At 36.3% G+C, this 23,448-nt stretch overlaps 1 protein-coding gene across 1 annotated transcript in view; it reads right to left on the bottom strand.

Moving 5' to 3' along the window:
* Window positions 1-23,448, bottom strand: part of LOC136867110 (sodium channel protein Nach) — a 159,618-nt gene that overhangs the window by 96,391 nt on the left and 39,779 nt on the right. Inside the window, exon 4 of the mRNA XM_068226713.1 lies at window positions 8,986-9,084. Within this exon, the coding sequence (XP_068082814.1) occupies window positions 8,986-9,084 (99 nt within the window). The remainder of the gene's footprint in view (window positions 1-8,985; window positions 9,085-23,448) is intronic.

Raw genomic sequence — 23,448 nt, 5'->3', positions numbered from 1 at the left:
CGTCCGTACATTGGCGAAGAGAATGGTGAGGTGCGGGGGGACGTCGGCCAGCACTAAGGCAAGACGAGGATATCGCGGAAACGGATATCTGTGATTTACGCATGCGCATTATGCCACTATCTCAAGTCTCTCGGAAGTCGTGTTGTTGGGGGCCAATTGCGTGCCAATTGTTGTCCTTATGGGATTTTAACTAGGCAGCAGAGAATAGTGCATGTAACTAGCGCTAGTGTTGAAAAGCATCATTACTACCAAAAGTCACATTAAGCTGCCAAATTCCAATTGATATTTTGTCCCAAATATATCAATACTTCCTAAACATCTATTAATTTGCCTTCTTTGGAATAATTACTTTTCGGAGAGAAACTTAACTTAAAAATCATTAAGGCAAAGAATAGCCGCAAGGTAATACCAATGGAAACTTCTAAATGCCGGTATAGTTATTACTATTCCCGTGACAACATCAGAAGCAGAAATGTGCTTTCCAATCCTGAAGAGAATAAAGACTTTCTTCCACAGCACAATGACCTAGGATAGACTTAATATTCTTGCTATGTTGTAATTTGAAAGGGACTTGGTTCGAGACGCTGCAAATTTCAATAAAGCAGTTATAGTTACGTTTGCGTCCTTCAAGGAGCACGGGATGGATTTTTTTGTATAAGCTGTATGCATAGTGTAAGTTGATGGTGAAACATTTCTTATTTTACATGTGGTAAATTTCGGCATGTACTGTCTGCTTCTCTCGTATTTGTTCACACTTCTAAAACTTCTGTCATCTTACTTTAGGAGGTTACGGCCCACGACGGAAGAAGTGGTGGGGGAGATGAGATGAGGATTTATTTTCTTCTGTTGAATCCCCAGTGTTGAAAGTCACGAGTCGCCACTGGGCAGTGTGAAAGATTGTGGATTTTTTTTTTTTTTTTGCTAGTTGCTTTACGTTCCACCGACACAGATAGGTCTTATGGCGACGATGGGACAGGGAAGGGCTAGGAGTGGGAAGGAAGCGGCCATGGCCTTAATTAAGGTACAGCCCCAGCATTTGCCTGGTGTGAAAATGGGAAACAACGGAAAACCATTTTCAGGGCTGCCGACAATGGGGTTCGAACCTACTATCTCCCGAATACTGGATACTGGCCGCACTTAAACGACTGCAGCTATCGAGCTCGGTATGTGGAAATTACAGAGAGATAAGTATACTCTACTCAGGTTACAAAATTTACTCTAATATTTTCAAGGAAAAATTATTCAGATATTATGAAAATGTGATTGGAAATGAACGACACGGATTGTGAAAGGGACTCTCATGTGCTGATGCTTACTTTACCTTGGAAGACTTAGTAGAAAAATGCAAGGAATTTAACTTGAAACTCACATAGCATTTGTTGATTTTAAGAAAGCCTTTGACCTAGTTAACAGGAACAGACTTCTTAACCCTTTAACCGCCAACATCCGATTGATCGGATGTTCGAGGTTCAGTCTAAAAACGCCAATGTCTGATTGATCGGACGTCCTGGAAAACAGTATTTTCCAAGTTATTTATTCGTTTTAATAATGTATTATACATTTTGGACTAGTATTGGATTAAATAAGACTATATACAACAGTGGCGTATACTGAGGGCTACCAAGGCTATCAGTGAATCCCAAGCCTCAAATGTGAACAATAGAAATCTAAATCTTATTGTAATGTAAGCATCTGACAGATTCTTCCATTTACAAAACTTGAAAGTATTGAGAAAGATCGTCGCTCGTATTTCTGAGAGCAAGGCATCGGAGACTAACATCGCAGCCCAGGCCTTCGGCCCACTCCCCTCGACCCGCCGCGCGAGGCTTGCTGGCGAATGTCGGAATGGTGCGGGGAACAAGGGGATCCTAACCTTGAGTTGGGCTAGGCTTCGGTCCGTCAAATCGCCGCTGCTAATGAGAGAGACAGCGGTGGAAAGAGACGGCCCAAAGACTCGAAGTTCTCCGGAAGTGTCCGAATTGAATGGATTCACCCATGTGCTACAGTATCACGAGTTTGTTTTTGCATGTGCAGGACATCTTACGGGTTGCTTGTAGTTGGAAATTACTGGTATATTTAAGTTGATCTCATAACAATTTGAGTTTATCTGAAATATAGTGTTTAACGTGACTGGGACCTTGTGATGTTACTTTTGTGAAATGGTTGAACCGTGTGTAAGTTGTAGGATAATCTATTCTGGCAACTGAAATATGAAGATAAATTGCTGATAATTAAAAATGGTAAGTCTACCCCACATCTCACACAGTTACAGTGTGAACAGGAGGAGAAAAACAAGAATCCATACAAAGGGGCATTTCAACTTAAGTATGAAAAGTATTTGTGGTTATGTGGCTCATGCAAACTTCACAAACTTTATTGTTGGCCATGCTTATTGTTTGCAACTGAGAAAAAAATAATAATAATAATAACGTCCGCCTCTGTGGTGTAGTTGTTAGTGTGTTTAGCTGCCACCCCCGGACACCCAGGTTCGAATCCCGACTCTGCAACGAAATTTGAAAAGTGCTACGAGGGCTGGAACGGTGTCCACTCAGCCAAGGGAGGTCAACTAAGTAGAGGAGGGTTCGGTTCCTACCTCAGCCATCCTCGAAATGGTTTTCCGTGGTTTCCCACTTCTCCTCCAGACAAATGCCGGGTTGGTAACTAACTTAAGGGCATGACTGCTTCCTTCCCTCTTCCTTGTCTATCCCTTCCGATCTTCCCATCCCCCACAAGGTCCCTGTTCAGCACAGCAGATAAGGCCGCCTAGACAATTTACCGGTCCTCCTTCCCAGTTGTATCCCCTACCCAAAGTCACACATTCCAGCACACTGGCCTTGAGTGTAGAGGTGGGATCTCTCGCTGAGTCCGAAGGAAAACCAACCCTGGAGGACAAACGGATTAAGAAATAACAATAATAATAATAATAATACTAATAATACATAGCCTCTGGAAAGGCTTGATGGTGGCCTGATGATATGTATGGTGAAGATGTCATAAGCACCCAGTCGCCGAGCTAGGGGAATTAAGAGTACGATGAGGCTGATTCGTTGGCTACCATCTACATTGATCAGGTGTTGAGTATTGGCAGTAATAGAGGCTAGGTCTTGTGAACCATCCTTAACACAGCAGGCTACTCCGATAGCTATTAGCTGCAGCTCAAAACCCTTAGGCTTGACGTTCACTAAACCAACAATCGAAATTGGGTAACCTAAGTCTAGTGATAGCCCATGTCTTGATTGCAGCATACGCCACTGATATACCGGTACAACAAGTTTAGTTGAGAAACTTGCTGCCGAGTGGCTTGGTGATCAAGTGGCAATTCAGCTCCCACAGGCGGGCAACGAACCCTTTACTCTTTTACCGAAAAAAACGCAACTGTTTCCATATGCACAAAGATTAGTACTAGTCAAGGTAGTAAATGGAAAAAAGACCAGATACATTTGTAAACAGTGTAAGAAGGATATACACCCTTTGTGCCTCCTAAGCACATTTGCTATAATATGTCATAACATGTGTAAATATTTCTAAATAGTTTCCTGTATCATAATTTTAAGACAAAGAGTGAATTTTTGAGTGTTAAGTTTGTGTGAAATAAACATTAGTACCGGTAATTGTTTTTTACTTAAAAAGAATCAGGAACTGCAGCATTTGCATATAATATAAGATTAGAAAATTTCACGTCAGTGTAATAATAATGACATTGTAACTGTGATATTGTACATAAAGCTCTATTTTTATATGTAGCATAGGAAACACCACCTCTCTAAAAGAATGCAGTTTTGATAGTAAAAATATTTTTTCTTTACTTTTTTGATCATGAAATACTTTTTCAAAGAAAAATAAAATAATGATTTGAATTATCAATTCATAAAATAAAAATTTATAAAATAAAGGTGCATTAGTTTACATCAATAAAATGCCCAAACCATTAGTTTCAAAACAAAAACTGCCCATCCTATTTGCATAAACTGAACAGAAGTTATTAAGAATAATTTACTGTAAATTAAAAGGTGCTCATTAGGCCTTGGCGGTATAGGACATAGAAATTACGTCTGAGGCTGGCGGTCAAAGGGTTAATATCTTAGCAGGATATAATGTCCCACAACAGTTAATAGATAACATACAACATGTACAGTGAAAAACTTATTGCAGTAGATTTAGGTAATCGTCAGACTGAATGGAAACCGATCAGCAGAGGTGTGAGACAAGGTTGTGGACTCTCTCCTTTGTTGTTCATAATCTATATGCACAACATAATGCAGGAATGGAGGCATGTAAGGCATGGATCGATACCAGTCAGCAGATATCTCATACATCTCGATGCCATACTCTTTGCTGATGATGCTGCATTGGTAGCATCATCAGAAGATGACCTTCAGTGGCCAGTATTTAATCTCCATAAAGTCTCTTCAAAATTCAACATTATAATTTTACAAAAAAGCAAAATAATGGCCTCTAAGGGGAAGCACCCTATCCCCAGTAAAATCTGTTTAGATAATAGAATTTTGGAAAGAGTCAATGAATTCAGTTATCTGGGATACAGTTTATCTTACCAAGGGGAAACTGACATCTTTGTAAAAAAAACAAGTTTACCAGAACAACAGGAATTATAAATCACATCATGAAGCCATCTCTTGTCCAAAAACACACTCGTTTACGTCTTTCTGACACTTTAGCCAGACCAACCCTTTGCTACGGCAGTGAGGCATGGACAATAAGAACTCAAGACATTTCCAGAATTACAGCATGTGAAATGACGTTTATGCGCAGAACAGCAGGCTATACAAAATGGGATCGTGCAAAATATGAAGATGTGCTTAAGGGACTGAAAGTGAAACCAGTAAAATATTACATCTATGATTACCGAGGAAACTGGAAATGTCATGTTCAAAGTATGGAATCTGGAAGACTACCAAAGGAGATCCTACGCTACCAACCAAGAGGACACAGATCTATAGGACGTCCAGTGAAACGATGGAAAGAAAATGCAAGACCGTAATGGGACACATGGACAAATACTTGGAAGGATGATGATGATGACGACGACGACGACGACGACGATAATGATGATGATGATGATGATGATGATGATGATGTGGTATACATTAGATTATGTCACCTACAGCAATGCTATTGAAGTTCCAACTGTTCTTTTCTATATTTGCTAAGTGTTTAATGTCAACTAAATCATATTTGTCAATAGTGAGAGAGCTGACTGAAAAGGTATTGACCATGGCCTTAATTCAATTGCATCATCGGGATTTGTCTGGCATGAAATTGATAAACCATAGAAAACTGTCTTCAGGGCTGACAGCACTGGAGTTTGAGCATACCATCTCCTGAATAGCTACATGACCCTGCTCTCTCATGTTTTACTACATAGTAACATAAAAGTATCCTATCTCATGTGAATGTATATGAATATATCAAATTTATTCATTCCTGAAAGGAAAAGATCATCTCATGTCGTCATTGCCGCGATGCCCATTCTACTTCATAATGATCACTGAATACCAATGAAAATAAACTACTATTCAACTACTGTTCAGTAGCATACAGAAATACAGACAGAATTGTTTACAAGCAGTACATGCCTCTAGTATCTTAATGTAAATTTTGAGAATTTACACTGCTAAGGCAATCTTATATACGAAGATAAGTGGGCCACTGCATCATTACAAGCTGAGCTCGTCGTTTGAGTCATGTACCAAAACAATGCATGCAACCACAGCTCATCAAATTATGTGAATGGGTTAAGATTTCCTATATTTTCCATATGCTTTTCTCATACATAGTAACAATCTGAAACAAACTACCCATTTAGTGACTAAAATGCTGAAGAAAAGGAAGGTAAAACAGTGGTGCTACCAATCTCACTTGAAATTTTCATGTCTATGGTAGGCATAAGAGTTCCAATTCATATTTTGTTTCCATGTGAGCCGTACATAGTTATTGGGTATCCTCCCTTTCTTCCATCTAGCCCACGTTGGCATTCGAGAAAATCCGCAGCTAGATTCGGAGAACATCTCAGGGATTATATTAGGCATAAAATATTTGACGTGACTTCGCTTGTTTTGTTGTTGCTTGTTGTTCTAAGAGGCCGCAAGAATAAAAATTCAAGAATCCATTATGTTGAAAAAATACATCAATTAACATGTTTGAAAGTATTGAAGTTACACAATAATAATAAAATTCTTCAGCTCAACTAAGAATGATTAAAGCAGATTATTTCATTCATCTTCATTGTAGGGCCTACGTGGTTAATTATTTGATTAAACATACGCATAATAAGATTAGTTTCACCTTTGTAGCTTCCAATGGCTACCCATCATAATAAAAATATATATTATTAATCATAAGTAGTCATATTCGAAATACCTTCCTAAGAAATAGGTAAGATTGTCCTAAATAGTTTCAACACATTTGTTGAGAGGTTGCATTTATGGCATATCACTTCAGAAATTCAATCACGTGATCGCAAGTCGACAAGGAATACCATGATTGAAACTCCTAATTCTTTAATAGTGATAGGCTAACATAATGAAGACACTAAGATCGTATCTCCTATCAATGACCTGCTATTGCATCTCAAATTAGCTTAAACCTTAAATATAATATGAAATTCTCTTTGAAGTTGCCATCAGAGTCTTAATTATAGGTTACTTGAAAATATTTTTGATGACCATAATCTATTATTGACTCGTAAGTCCATTATCAAATTGTCATTAATTCAAATTATAGGTTTTGCATATTCCACATCATTACTAGCATCTATTATAACCTTGATCCATATTTGCGTTACCTAATCTTTCATTAATTAACCTTACATAAAAATCTTTCCCCATACGTCGTCATATTTATCATAATTCATCAACTACTTTATCCAAGATAATATTATTTCTTAATCTCACATTCCTTACCTCATATTTTCATCATATATTTATATCGCGGCATACGCAAATATTATTTACTGTAATCAATTCAATGCAATGCACGACTCAACTAACTTCTCAACTCAGTAAAATTACTATTTCATGGATCAACAACAAACATATTCCTAGCAATATACACTTCACTTATCAAAACATTACTATAATTAACCTATATTGACTTACATTTGGCATAAGTTGTCGATATTTATGACCTTGGTAACCTATGACTTGATATAAACATATATCATATTCATCAAAACTCACTATCTGGCATTGCTTCTTGAGAATAAACTGAAAAATTGTTAGTATAACACTTGATTGACATACACATCTTTTCCTACACTTGGATGTGTTTAAATATTTCGGAAGACCACCTATAGCCTTCCTTAAAGCATCACTATTAATTCACTCCCGTTGAAACTACATATTTAAAACACTTCACGAAGATATAACGACCTATTCCTTACAATTATCACAATCAACAACTCACTACAAGACAGAAAAATATAAGTAATTTAAAAAATAATTGGTGAAGCTTATCTTATTTTGCGTGTGCTTGTAGGCCGGGATAGTTGTTGCTACATCCTTCTCCGTGAACGTTCTTCTCTGGGCCTAGATTCAGCCATCTACGAGTCTCGGCAGTTGAATTCGTATTCACGGGTAGATCCGGCTGGATTCCATCAGACGTCAGTCCATCTTTGATTTAGCAAGCCATCATGACGATCTCAGACACATGCATGAAAAACATATCCAAAGACAAAGTTAATATCACCTTCTTCTTAGTTTCAAAGCCTTCTTGTACTAATACTATGTTTTTACGGTAAAATATGACGTCAAATTATCTGCTACAGAAGTTTCTATGATGTTAATGGTAGTTTACGATCGTCTAATTTATCGATAGTTCGCTTTAAATATTAGCGTTTTCTTGAAGTGTTTCCTAAGGAAACGTTTATTTTCTTCAGTGCGATCCTAGTATAAATTTTATTGTATTTTATCTCCTTCTATACATTTCGCTTTAAATCTTGTATATTTGAGATGCACGGGAATAAGATTTCGTAATATCTTCAGTTTTATTGATTAAATTTGGTATTCTCCTTTTTAAAATACGTTATTTCCTTCACGAAATTACTCTCTCGAACTTTACCGTGGCTTACTTCAATTCAGTGTTCGATTGTTCTCTCTGTTGACTCTAACAATTTGAAAATAGTACCACTGTATTTGATAGTACATTATCTCGGTCACGGCTACTTTGATTCCACTTGCTCGAATCATTTAACTTGTATTTTCTGCCGTTTGATATAGGAAAATTTTAGCGTTATTCACAGCAAATGACGACTTTAATAATCCATATTAAGTAATCAGGGCAATGAAATGGTACATGGGAAGATGGGGATGATGAATTTTCAAAAAAAGTTATTATAAAGAAAGGAGTGTGATATCCATATATTCAAAGCTTAGAGTCTAATATTTCTTATCAAAGAGAGAGCTTTTGGAATACAAATTTATGGGATGATATGCCATCTGAATAATCAAAATTCTGCACTGTGTTAGTGGAAATTCTGCACTGTCAATGAGAAATGGAATGAGAATGTAGGTTTCTGATAAGCATTTGTGATTTTAGAAATTTTCAATATTCAATAAAGCTGCTATCTGCAGTAATGAAATGGTGTATGGCTTTTAGTGCTAGGAGTGTCCGAGGACATGTTCGGCTCGCCATATTTAGGCCTTTTGATTTGACTCCCGTAGGCGACCTGAGCGTAACGATGAGGATGAAATGATGATGAAAACAACACATACTCCCAGCCCCGTGTCAGCGAAATTAACCAATGATGGTTAAAACTCCCGACCCTGCTGGGAATCGATCCCGAGACCCCTGTGACTAAAGGCCAGCACGCTGCCCATTTAGCCATGGTGCCAGACACTATCTGCAGTAAAGACAGGTATATAAGATACTAAATGTATACGAGTACGAACAGAACTTACTTTGCAGTAAAGACAGATATCTAAAATATCTAAAATACTAAAATACTAAGTATATACAATCAGAACTTACCGTAAATATAACTTTAATATCTGTCTGATCATCAGCTTCGAAAACTTCATCTCGCCAAGTATTAATATATGGAACATCCTCAGGACTGTGTATAAAGACCTTCAACAAGAAAATTATGTAGAATTAATTAAAATGGTGTACCACTGGTATAATAAGGATATATGACTATAAAGTATCAGTTTAAATCAGAATCACAAATTTCTGACTTCAGAAAATAAATAATATTACACCCTGAAAAGTGGTGAGTGAGTGATTCAATCACGCTTATCACAATTTTCGTTCATTCATCCCTTCTCTTCAATGTGAAAGACAATACCTTGTGGAATTTTTTAAATCTTTGGGTACCTACAGATTTTCAGTTAAAAATTACCATTGGAGCCAATTTTGTACCATCTTTGTACAATCTGTCCAGTAAGACATTACGGCAGTGTAATGTAACTTTTCATGGCTTGGTGGTTTTATTCTGATGGTCTGAGCTCCTTTATTTTCAACAGTTCTGTTTGATGGAAGATCAAAGGTTAGAGACACTTCATCCATATTACCATACCAATTTGACCGAGTTCGTTTTCTATCAAAGCTGTCAACTTTCTAGAGAAATTCATCCAGTATTTTGGAAGTTATTGAAGTAAAAAGAACTTGTATTTTTCGTAATCATTGGTACTGCTGGGACTACAAAAGGCGAGCCAACAAAGCTGTAGACAGGCAGTAATAATCCACTGCCTCACCAGTACAGTCGGTGGGTGGAGTTTTTCGAGAGAAAGTGAAAAACGTGGTTTTGTGTCATGTAAATACCTCACATTCACTCCTTTCTTGTATATAGTGTTACAATCCGTACTTAATGCCAGGTTTTAAAATATGAAGACTGCTGATAGAAATAAATACGAGTTGGGAGAAATCATGACTTACAAATAATTCGAGTAGAAAGGGTTAAAGAAAAATATAATTTCACTGTATTTTCAACAAAAAATTACAGAAATAATTTAATTGGTATATAAACACAAATTACCGGTAGGTAGTGCAATAATGTCAATATTACAAATCAAAAGTACATAGGTACTCACAATACTCACTCTCATTCATCACCCACAACAATGTTTTCTGAAATTACACTTTCATTTTCATTCTTCAAACTGCATATTGTCTTCATTACACCAGGGCCATTACTTATACTGTATTTCTTAATGACTTGATGATAATTTCTTTTTTCACTGACTCCCATGATGTCCTCACCCATTCACAAACTAATCCATATGATGGTCTCTTCATTCGTCCCGCTGGCATTAGATATGGTGAGTGCAGGCATCCATTTTGTCCACCCTTCATGCATAAAAAAATTGAATGGCTTGTTTATTGAGACATCCCGTGTCTTCAACTGGCTTGTGAGGTCCCTGGAATGACCACAAATTGAGAGTTGAAGTACTTCATTCCCTGCATTGTTTCATCCATTGTGCGGGATTTGAACTGGTCCAACACAAGAAGGAATTTATTTTCAGAAGACCACCAGGACGTTTAGCCCACAATTTCTCCAACCACACTGCGCCGTTCCCGCGTCCAGGCATGGACTCAAGAGATCCTGACTAGCTCTAAATTCAATTAATCTGGTGACTGAGACCTACGGGTGTGAATTCCGTAATAGAAAAACGTCCAGGTCGATTAATGGTAGTTTCTAACTAACGCAGAAAGACGTCTCTTACTCGTATCTAGTTAGGTACCATACTCTTATTAACTCTTATAGAAATTATCGTCGCTTGAAACTACTGCAGTCTTACAACTAATTCTTATTCTAAGAACACAGAGAAAGAGTGTTTAGGTTTCACTATTCCATATTTATTTTAAATATTAAGTCAAATATTCAAGAAAATTATCTCAAATTTTTACCAATGAAGTCGTTCTTGAAATGAGTGACTCATTGTCAACCCTATAGTCTATATCCGTCAACAACTTTCAAAATAATTACATCTTCCGAATTCATCCTAAATAAATGTCTTCTCGGATCATATTATTTCCTTTCATAAGCCCATTAATCTCCAAAATCATAACTTATTAGCATAAATTCCATGTAACATCTGGGAAATTTTTGAAAAAGCTATGTTTTCCTTCGTATACAACTCACCTACAAAGCTGGGTGATAACAAAATAAATTAATGTGAATACAGATAATGGTATTTACATGTGCCATACTGGCAAGAAAATAAACATTAAAATCAAGTATACTAAGAATATAGGATGCATCCTCAAAGAAGAAAATAAAAATTGTATTAACTACTATTTACAGTATTTCTAGTGACACTCTCTTGAGAAAATAAAGAAACGCTAGTAGAATTGCCGATTTTTAATGTTCAGTCAAGAAATGGAGTTCAAGTTGTCTGAATCAATTATTCTTGGGATTCTGTTAGTTACCACCTAATCCTTACTCTATAAACTGTCACATTCCTTAATTTTCACTGACTGTTTGTCTAGATGCAGGTTTAGGACTCTCAATGAGGCTATCACCAAGCTCTTCTTCAGATTTGATTTGACAAGTACTCTCTTGTATGTTTTACATTTTAAACATTCACTTCTGCCTACTTAGTTGCCTCTTAGACGCTCATATTTCCTTGTGTCACACATCATGAGCCAAGCTACGTCCATTGTAAGTCGTAATCACCCTACAAGTAACATTATCGCAAGATTTAATTTATGAACTTAAGGTAATATGACCTTAGCTTATTGATTATCAGACTACGTGCGTACATGGTTGCAAAAAAAAAAAAAAAAAAACGTCACCGCACATATCATAACACATACTATCAACGGAAAATCTACATGGTCAGATGACACTATCTCCGACTAAAAAAATTAATTCTCTTTTGAAAATCTAGGTCACCAGTGATCAGCCTATGGGTTGAAATTTATCCAGAAATAAAGTTATACACCTTGAGAATTTTCAAGATCATCCTAAGTAAATCAGTGAAAGCTCAAATCTATCTTGAGTACATATATGATTCTCTAGGTAATCCTAACATGGATGAAAAAAAAACATTGCACTACTCGTCTCGAGATCATATACTAAGCTATGTACAATGCGAAAGATCCAGAATTATTACATGGAATTGGCGAGAATTCTGTGACACCCTCCGAAACATCATTTGAAATGACTAGATCTCACTTCGCACCACTATGACTATTTCTCTCTCGAAGAAAACAATAACTACCACCATCATAAATCATTAACATCCATATATCATATCTATGACGCGTTAATATACACATATTTCATATATAACAACTCTTTCACTTCATCATATGTAAATCACCACCTTAACTTACACATCAACGTGCCGTGACATTCATAAAATGCCTACTTTACTTACTACTGTCATAGTGCCAAATTTAACATGAGCTTGGAGTAGTCTACAGCCATATTCCTTCATAAAACACATCCTATATACGATCTCGAACTGATTGACATTGCTTAAATTAGGACACACAGGTATTAATGCCAACTTCACGCATTACTCAACACTGGTAATAATAATAACTCTCGCTGTCTCTCCTCACATATCACTGGAAAACATTACGATCGCACAATCACTTGGTGACCACGCCTACAAGTGGAATTAACATACCATATGGATGAATACCTACTTCCAATCACATCAGCAATACGTTTATCCACGCACAGTCTTAGCACAAAACAAACATCAACATGCAATAAAAGAAATAATATACTCTTACTTACGAAAACGACTTAGGTAATGGACTTAGCTTTGCTCAAGATGGTCTCGATGTTTCCTCATCTCCGGTCATCTGAGATTAGGATCTCGTCATCTGGTTCCTCCAGAAGTGGTCGGGTACATCGTAGCTTCTCAACACTGATCACAGGTCATCCGGGACAGCTAACATCGTATCGCCTCATCAGGATCCAAGCAGCATCGCCTTGCTCCCTTACAGACCCATGGTGAAGACTCGTGCGTATGAAACAGAACCATAATAGAATATTTGATTCATTGCTGACATCTTCCAATTAATATATCTCTTGCGTTGCTCAGATTGCATAGATTTCGTTGGGGTACAGTTGATCCAATAAACTAGTTCAAAATCGACTAAGACAGATGTTCTGTATATATTCCAATTTGAAAATAAATTTCTTTCCGCTATCTTTTTATTGGCGTAAATGCACTCAACAACTGGTCAGTAGGTGTCCTTCAACATTAAACAGTATCGGGAAAATTTTATTGAGGACCTGCGCCACTTCGTGACGTAGTTCTACTGTAGTCTATTTATCTCTTCTTTTTGCGTATTTAATCTCCCGCGCAGCGTTTAAATCTTGATATCAGCAGATTGGCGTGTAGTCGCAAATTATCTTTCGTTTCCAATTTATAGTATTTAGCTCCGCTGGATAATCCCTTTCAAATCTAGTCTTGCGTCTTCTTAACACATCGAAGTCAGATTATATAATAAGTGATGAGCATTTTTTTTCTTGAATAATGGTTTTAAATAATGTCCATTTGTCATTTTTTTCTGCGCCTTCTATACGCGGTCATTTCCGTAACCGACCGACGAAAAGACTTACATTTCGGCCCGTACTGACGTTAAATGCATTTTATTTGACATTTTGATCGCAGAGACTCCATCTTTGTTACTACAGCTCTTAAAAAGAACTGTGAAACGGCACAACACCTTCATTCAATTTTCGTTCATTCATCCCTTCTCTTCAATGTGAAAGACAATACCTTGTGGAATTTTTTAAATCTTTGGGTGCCTACAGGTTTTCTGGCAAAAATTATCATCGGAGCCAATTTTGTACCACTTTGTACAATCTGCCCAGCAAGACATTATGACAGTGTAATGTAACTTTTCATGGCTTGACGGTTTTATTCTGATGGTCTGAGCTCCTTCATTGTCAAAAGTTCTGTTTGATGGAAGATCCATCCATATTACCAATTTGACCAAGTTTATTTTCTATCAAAGCTGTCAACTTTCTAGAGAAATCCATCTAGTACTTTGGAAGTTATTGAAATAAATAAAACTTGTATTTTTCGCAATCATTGGCACTGCTTGGATTATAAAAGGTGAGCCAACGAAGCTAGAGGAAGGCAGCAATAATCCACTGTCTCACCAGTACAGTCGGTGGGTGGTGTTTTTCAAGTGAGTTAAGACGTGATTATGTTAATCTAAGACTTACTGTCTTGCTACGATGTAGTACTTCAACTTACAGTGCTCAGTTCCGAAGGGAACATAGAATATTTCCAGTGTCACATTTGAACTTGTGTTTGTTCGTAATAACTAATTATACATTAAGTATTTCCAGTGTCGTATTTTAACTTATGTTTTTGTTTTGTTTTTCGTAACAACTGATTGTCATAGGTTATGATTTTCATTTCCGTGTTGATGTATAACTAATATAATAGGATTTGAGGGATGTTCCACCATTCAACACAATGTAAAATATTTGAAATTTATTAGCTGGTCTTCACTTAATACATTTCAAATATTTTACATTGTGTTGAAAGGTGGATCCCTCCAATCCTACTATATTATACAACTGATTGTGAACATTGAATATTTCTAATGCCAGCGTAAGGCTAGTGGTAGCATGGAACATTGCATATTTTCATCGAGTGTATTTGAACTTGTTTATTTTTCTCACACAGAATTAACATAAAATGTGCCAATTTATCTTGAACTGGTGTGAACAGTGAATTTACGTTGTATTCAAACTCGTGTTTTTAACCATGAAAAGGGACAAAGCGGGAACTTGTCAGTTAGGAACAACATAATGCTACAATTTTTCAAACTGTCATTCCAATGCCAATAGACGTTCTTCATAAAATCTTAAACTCAATATTTTGAACTGTGTAAATAGTATGATCTTCGAACTTGCATTGCATTTTGTTTTGTTTTTCGTAACAACTGATTGTCATAGGTTATGATTTTCATTTCCGTGTTGATGTATAACTAATATAATAGGATTTTAGGGATGTTCCACCATTCAACACAATGTAAAAGCTTCTTCATGTGTCGATTCCATTAAAATTTAACATGTGTAAATCATTTGACTCCACCTTGAGTCGAAAATTTGTAAATATTCTTTGTGTGTCAATTCCATTAACATTTGACATATGTAAATTATATGTCTCTACAAGGTTCTTGAGTCAAAGATTCAGTTCAGTCATGAAACAGTTGCCTCACTAGAAATCATTATAATTCAGTTAACAGGCAAAGTGTTCTACAAGTGAGTTGAAACAAATGCCATTCTAAATCACATACAGGGGACTTGTGTGCATGTCACACTTCACATTTATCAATTCCATGTGAGATCAAACCCTACAACGTGAACTCCGAGAACATTCGGACATTCAAAAAATTCTAGAACTTCCAGATTCAAGAACGTCTCATCGAGAAATTGGGCATGGTAACTGTCCAGGACAGGTCCAGCAGCTGTTCCAGGAGGCCAGAGGTTCTGGTCAGTCCCAGATACATTAACCCAACTTGTACAAATAAAAGGTGATATATTTTTGCAAATGAAAGTAAACAAGATTTTAAAGAAAAATAGAATTCAATAAACTGACAACCCTCTTTGTACCATCTCCAATACTTACTGTACACCCCTAAGGTGACTTACATGCTCTTCAAGCTAGCGACAGTGGCAAATAACAAACATTTCCTAGTACAATATCGATTACTAGAATGCAACTATTACAATTTTATTTCAAGAAGTGAATTACGAACAAAAATGGCATTCTGTAAAGAGTAACAATTACAAGTAAAAATTACTAAAAGAATATTTGTTACAATTTATTCAAGTACTTCCCAACTCTGATTATATTACAGAGAGGTTATTCAGGCAACAACACATGTAAAATGTGAATGCAATGACAAAACAGAACAGGACAGGACAGACATACCGTATAGAGACAAACGACAAGAAAAGGCTCAAAAGGACAAGAACAAACTCCACTCCTTGAAGATTCCTCTCAAGAAAAGCTCCATCACTGAAAGTTGATACCTGTCCTCTTGATGAAGGTGGGCTACATAAAATTAGCTTGTCTGGGGGATGAGAAGAAATAGATGAGAGGAACTGATTTTGACGAGGAGAAAGGCAGTTTGTAGAGGCAGGGTGGGTCTTTGTTCATTTTTGTGTCTTACTTTAACCATGTAATTATTTCTATTATTCCCTCTATTTCAATTGTCCTGCCACATTGTCTGTCTTTAATGTGTGTTCAAGTTGTTTTCTAGTGTACATTCATGTCAATTTATTATCCATAGAATATAACAGTTATCACATTTTTGATATTGTGTGTACAGTACATTAAACAGTGCAATAAACTCCTAATAATTTGTTTGTGAATTATTCAAGTTTAGAGATATCTGTGTATTCCATTTTTTAATTTTTTATTTATTGCATACTCAACAACATAAAATTTTGCTGCTAGCAATAATCAAAGAATATGCCACGGTAGAAACCCACCAATCACGGTAAATCTCTACAGTATTAGCCATGAGATTGAAGAATACATAGTATCTGGCTTGTAGGCATCACTGAGATCCAATTTATAGATTGACGCATAACATATAAACAACAAATAGCGCAGGAAATCTTTTCTAGAAACCTTTTCCAATAAACCCACTAATAACATACTACATCGCTATGTGGAGGTATGACATCTGCTCCGACAGTGGGATGTAGTAGCTTAGTTGGTAGAGGCACTGTATACGTATGATATGATTCAAATCCGTCCGGTGCTCGCTGGCCTTTTTCTTTTAGAGAAATGAATTTCATTTTATGGGTCCGTATTGAACTTTGATTAAACCAGATAAAAATAATAAGTGAGTTATTCCACCTTTCAATACAAATTAAATAGTACTTATTAAATAAACACTTAATGGGACAAGTTTCGATCTGTTTAAAGGTCATCTTCAGCCATATCGCGTGTAGAGCAAAGTATTTGAAACACAGTTGTTTTAAAGATGGTCATAAAACATAGAAGTTTGACACTATGAAAACTTGAAATACCGGGCGAGTTGGCCGTGCGCGTAGAGGCGCGCGGCTGTGAGCTTGCATCCGGGAGATAGTAGGTTCGAATCCCACTCTCGGCAGCCCTGAAGATGGTTTTCCGTGGTTTCCCATTTTCACACCAGGCTGGGGCTGTACCTTAATTAAGACCACGGCCGCTTCCTTCCAACTCCTAGGCCTTTCCTATCCCATCGTCGCCATAAGACCTATCTGTGTCGGTGCGACGTAAAGCCCCTCGCAAAAAACTTGAAATTGTTTATAGAATTTCCTGAAAACACATTTGTTGTAAGAAATTAGTTCACATAGCTGTAGGAATATACGAGAAGAAGAAGTCTTATAATGTCCTTCGTAGTATTCAAGAACGTGGATACAATTCAAAACTCACAGTCTTGATGAGATGTGTAAATGAGCATATTTGCATAGTGTTGTTGTGATAGAAGTCTTATGATGTTCTTCTTATCACTGCAAGGCGTGGATAAACTTTAAAATAATTCATAATCTTGATCATCATCATCATCATCATCACCAATGTCCCACTCCAGTCGCCCGGGTGTGGTTAACAAGCCTCCTCCACTCCTTTCTGTCCTTCCACCTTTCCTGTTCCATTACTTCCGCCAAATCCAATCCATCTTCTCTGATGTCTTTCCAAATCTGATCCAACCACCTTCTACGTCTTCCAGCTGGTCTCTTTCCCTTAATCTCTCTTTCCAAGTCCCTTCTTGCTACCCATCCCTTCCCCATTCTTTTTACATGTCCGAACCATCTCAGTCTTGCTCTCTGTATCTTCTGTACTAACGGTTCTATATTCAGTTCTTATCTGATTTTAATATTTTGAGGCCTATCTCTTCTTGTATTTTTTAACCGATGTTCTTAAAAATTTCATTTCTACTGCTTGGATCTTACTATCTTGTTTTTCATTAGTTATCAACGTTTCTAGTGCGTATGTTACAATTGGTATGAAATACTGTTTATACAATGTTAATTTCGTTCTCTTGGTCAATAATGCTACCCAGATACGTAAACTCTTCTACATTCTATAACTGTTCTCCATCTATGTTCACTTGGCTTCTCTTTTCCACAGTGTATGACTACAGTTCTCTTTTTACTAATTATTATTCCAAACTCCTTCAGATTTTCATTCCAAACCCCCAGTCTCCTATGTACTTCCTTTTCTCCCTTTCCCCAAATCACCACATCATCTGCAAATACCAAAACATTCACTTCATCACTACTGATACTCTGTTTTACATGTTTTATGATTTCAGCCATCAATATAATAAAAAATAATGGCGACAGGACACTTCCTTGCTTGAGACATTTTTGTATAAAATGTTTCCGAGTCCCCGCTCCCCACTTGTACACTGCTTTTACTCTCATGATACAACATTTTTATCTTGTTAATTAATGATTTTGGTACATTCCTTTTCAGTACGCATTCCCATACATGTTTTCTCTCAACTGTTTCATAAGCTTTTTCCAAATCCAAAAATACGAATATTATTTCCTTGTTCATTTCCAGATGTTTTCCATTATCGTTCGCACTGTAAATATCAAGTCTATTGTTGATCTATATGGTCTAAAGCCATATTGTTTTTCCTCTAACTGTGTTTCTATTATATCCCTCAGTCGTTTTTCTATGACTTTCTCCATTATTTTAGCCCATGTGATAGCAGGGTTATACCTCTATAATTTTCACATTTCTTCCTATTTCCTTTTTTGAACAGTGGTACAACGCTTCCTTGTTGCCAATCTTCAGGTATCCTTTCATCCATATGGCATCGAGGGCTCTGTATAGCCACTGTAGTCTAATGCTTCCTGCTGCCTTAATCATATCAGCATTGAATTCGTCTCTTCCACTTTCTTTACCTTTGGTCATTGCTTTCACTGCCCTTTCAAGTTACAGCCATGTTATCGGGTTCTCTTCTCCATCTATTATTTCTATTTTATTATCTCCTTCTTCCTCCAAGCAGTCGTCCTCATTATAAATTTTCAAAATAATTTGCCATCACCTTCTGAAGACCCGTTTTGTCATGTACTATGGATCCATCCTCCCTCTCGAATGCCTTGATTTTTCTTCATTTATTCTTTTCGATTTTATTACTCTGCATAGTAGTTTCTGATTTCCTCGACTATCTTGCTCAAATTTGTTGGTAAACTCTCCCCAACATTTCTCCTTTTCCTTCTTAATACTCCTCTTCATTTGGAGTTTCAATCTTTTGTATTCCACATGTAACCTTTCTATCTTATTCTCATCCTTCTGATACGTTTTTTGCTTTTACTTATCCATTTCTTCACCTTGTTCCTTTCTTTTATTTATTTTTTATTTTTTCTGTCCACCACCGTGTCTCCTTTCCCTTAACCTTTGCTTTTATTTACCCACATACCTCAAATGCTGTTTCCACAAATGCGTGTCTTAAATTGTCTTGATGAGATGTAGAATTGAGCATATATGCAAAGTATTGCCTCAGTAAAATATGAGTTGAACAAATATATTATTGCAGTGAAAAGGAAATTCTATATAGTTGTGTATAAATAAAACAATATAAAAATACTGAAGGTGTCCATGGAGATTAATGGCATTAAAGAATGAAAGTGAAAAGGTACTTGAAGATATGAATTAAGTTAAAGATTTTATTAAAATGGTGAAATGAATTCTCATTTAATGCTGATATAAAAGAAAGGAAAAATAAAAATTAGAAAATGTAGGAAATATTAATTAAATTTAAGGAATATAAAATATTAAATGAAAAGAATGAATGAAAGAAAGAAAAGAAATAAGTCAAAATGTGGCTCATCTTATGTAACTAAGTGTTGGACATATTAGTAAACTAACGTACTTGCAAGAAAAAGACATGAAAAATAGAGATTATAAGAAAAATGGAAAGAGAATTTGAGAGGGAAATAAAATAAAATCATGTAATAATAAAATTATGAGATGAGAAACATGACAAAGATGAGTAAAATTGAAAGCTATAAAGAAATGAATTGAATTGAAAGGTGAAATAATGAGAATGGAAAAGAAAGGAATTACCAAAACATAAAATTAAATTATGATGAAAAACAAAATATGCTTAATATATATATTCCTTGAGGGGAGCAAGGGGAAGGATCAAACAGGAAAGAGTTAAGAAAATTAAAAGGAAATGGAAGAATCAAAAAAGAAGTAAAAAATGAAATGTCGTATGGCTTTTAGTGCCGGGATATCCCAGAATGGGTTCGGCTCGCCAGGTGCAGGTCTTTCTATTTGACACCCGTAGGTGACCTGCGCGTCGTGATGAGGATGAAATGACGATGAAGACAACACATACACCCAGCCCCCGTGCCACTGGAATTAACCAATTAAGGTTAAAATCCCCGACCCGGCCGGGAATCGAAACCGGGACCCTCTGAACCGAAGGCCAGTACGCTGACCGTTCAGCCAACGAGTCGGACAAAAAAAGAAGTGATAAAATACTAAAGATTAAAAAGTTGAATAAATATATAGTTATAATGAAAGGTGTTATGAATGGAGGGACACACTTTGGGTGGGGCTGAAGAATGAGGAAATGGGGTAAATGCTGAGGAGAGGTGAAATGAATAGAATGAAAGATTACAATCAAAATGAAATATGTGAAAAAACCAACATTATTTTTGAACTTTTCATCATATTCTTAAAATTTTAATTTAACCGATCTAAATTCAACCTCCCATTCTATTCATTCCACCTCTCCTCAGCATTTACCCCCATTTCCTCATTCTTCAGCCCCACCTTAAAATTGTTTTTTCTCTCCATTTATAACACCTTTCATTATAACTACATATATATTCAACTTTTTAAACTTTATTTTATCACTTCTTTTTTCATTCTTCCATTTTCTTTTCCTGTTCTTATCCTAACACTTTCAATTTTCCTCTTTCTTCCCTCAAGGAAGATATATATTAAGCATCTTTTGTTTCTCATCATAATTTAATTTAATGTTTTGCTAATTCCTTTATTTTCCATTCTCATCATTTTACCTTTTAATTCAATTCATTTCTTTATTGCTTTCAATTTTACTCATCATTGTCTTGTTTGTCATCTCATAATTTTATTATTACATGATTTTATTTTATTTTCCTCTAAAATTCTTTTTCCATTTTTCTTATAATCTCTATTTTTCGTGTCTTTGTCTTCCAAGTACGTTAGTTTACTAATATGTCCAACACTTAGTTACATAAGATGAGCCACATTTTGACTTATTTCTTTTCTTTCTTTCATTCGTTCTTTTCATTTAATATTTTACATTCCTTAAATTTCATTAAATTTCCTACGTTTTTCTAATTGTATTTTTCCTTTCCTTTACATCAGCATTAAATGAGAATTCATTCCATCATTTTAATATAAAGAATATAAAATCTTTAACTTAATTCATATCTTCAAGTGCCTTTTCACTTCCAATTTTTAATCTCTGTGGATGCTTTCAATATGTTTTACATTGTTTTCTTTATACACAACTATATAGAATTTCCTTTCCACTGCAATAACATATTTGTTCAACTCACATTTTACTCAGGCAATATTTTGCATATATGCTCAATTCTACATCTCATCAAGATTATGAATGATTTTGAACTGTATCTACGCTTCGCAGTGATAAGAAAAATATCATAAGACTTCTGCCACAACAACACTATGCATATATGCCCATTTCCACATCTCATCAAGACTGTGAATTTTTAATTGTATCCACGTTCTTGAATACTACGAAGAATATTATAAGACTTCCTCTTCTCGTAGATTCCTTTTCACAGTGTCAAATTTCTAAGACCATCTTTAAAACATTTTTTAAATACTTTGTTCTACACGCGATACGGCTGAAGATGACCTTTAAATAGGTTGAAACTAGTCCCATTAAATGTTAATTTAATAAACACTATTTAATTTGTATTGAAAAGGTGGAATAACTCACTTATTATTTTTATTTTTATCTGGTTCAGCCTTTTTCTAGGGGCTGCCTGGCCGAGGTGGTTAAGGCGTACTCGGTTCGCCCGGAAGGACGTGGGTTCGAATCCCCGTCAGGAAGTTGTCAAATTTAAGAAATTAGATTTCCACTCCCGGAGGTGCATATGGCCCTGAGAGCCACTCAGCCTACACCAAAAATGATTACCAGGTTAATTCCTGGGGGCATAGGCGGCCGGGCCTAGAGCTAACCACTTTACCCCATAACGTGCCGTAGTTAACAATGGTGGAAGCCTTTACCTTCCACTCCTCCAAGGGTCTTCATGGCCTGTATGGAGGTGACTTTGTCTTTGTCTTATCGTTAACTAGAACTACTTGAAAGCCCCGTCACTTTTTGGAATACTGTAGTAATACTAATGAGATGGTAAGTGTAGACAGAAGGTATATTATCTCTTTTTATTTTTGTTATTACTTACTTGGGTTTAATTACACACATTTCTTATTGTTATGCACATTGTTACATTAAAGCGTAATGCAAATCGCCTTATCCTTGATTTCTATGATTGAAGGCAATAGACAGATAATGACGATTGTTGTACTTCAATAGAAGCATCTCGATTAATCTGTAGGCTGGCCTGTGAATTAATAGCTTCGCTTCTAAATCAGTTGGATAGTGTCAGATACCATAGTTGACAGTTGATGTTCAAATCAATGTCTCTAAACTTTTTATGTGTTCGGCTTTATTATTATGTTTGGCATTACTGGCCATCGCATAATATCATGGGGGGAGGTGGCTAACTGACACCCAATGGAATAAGAATATCTCACTGTAGTGAGTTGACGACTACTGATGATATTTTTACAGCATCCAGAACATATATTTTACTTGGAATCTTAACCAAACCGTGTGCTCAACTAGTAACTCATATAAAAGGCCTTTGGATTCAATTACTGCTTGAAGTCTGTGTGTGAGGAATGGAAGCCATGGGACGAGCAATAAACTGCCCGCTCTCAGCAACATCCTACCAAGCATCGAGGGATAGATCCCAAAGGTCATCTTGGGATCTTGGGGTGGCTTCAGAACAATTCTCCTTTATGGCATGCTTTGTCTCAGCCCACATGTTTTCAACTGGGCTGAGATCTGAGCCACAGGGAGGCCAGTCTATAAGACTGATTTCATCCTGTTCGGTGAACGATCTCTAGATCATTGCTGATATGTGCATGGGAAAGAGGTCCTGTTAAAAGTTAATTACTCCCTAAGGATAGAGTTGTCACGCTGATGGGACTCATAACATGAATATAAAGGGTTGTATTCTAGCTGACCTTGTATCATGTGAAACAGTACAAACCCACAGGAGGACATCCATCCCCATACTGATGCAAAAACAAGACAACTATGTGAAGACACCTTGACGTCGAGCACCCAGTCTTCTATATACCTATACTGAACCACCGTTCACACAGGAACACAGAGAATCATCCAAGAAAATAACATTTTTCCAGTCGCAATCAATATATTCTTCAGCAAATTCTAGGCAGTAAAGCT

The sequence above is a fragment of the Anabrus simplex genome, chromosome 1 (assembly GCF_040414725.1).
Source record: "Anabrus simplex isolate iqAnaSimp1 chromosome 1, ASM4041472v1, whole genome shotgun sequence".
Classification (NCBI taxonomy): Eukaryota; Metazoa; Arthropoda; class Insecta; order Orthoptera; family Tettigoniidae; genus Anabrus; species Anabrus simplex.
Note: the sequence above shows the minus strand (reverse complement) of the source record. Positions and strands in the feature narration are given on the sequence as shown.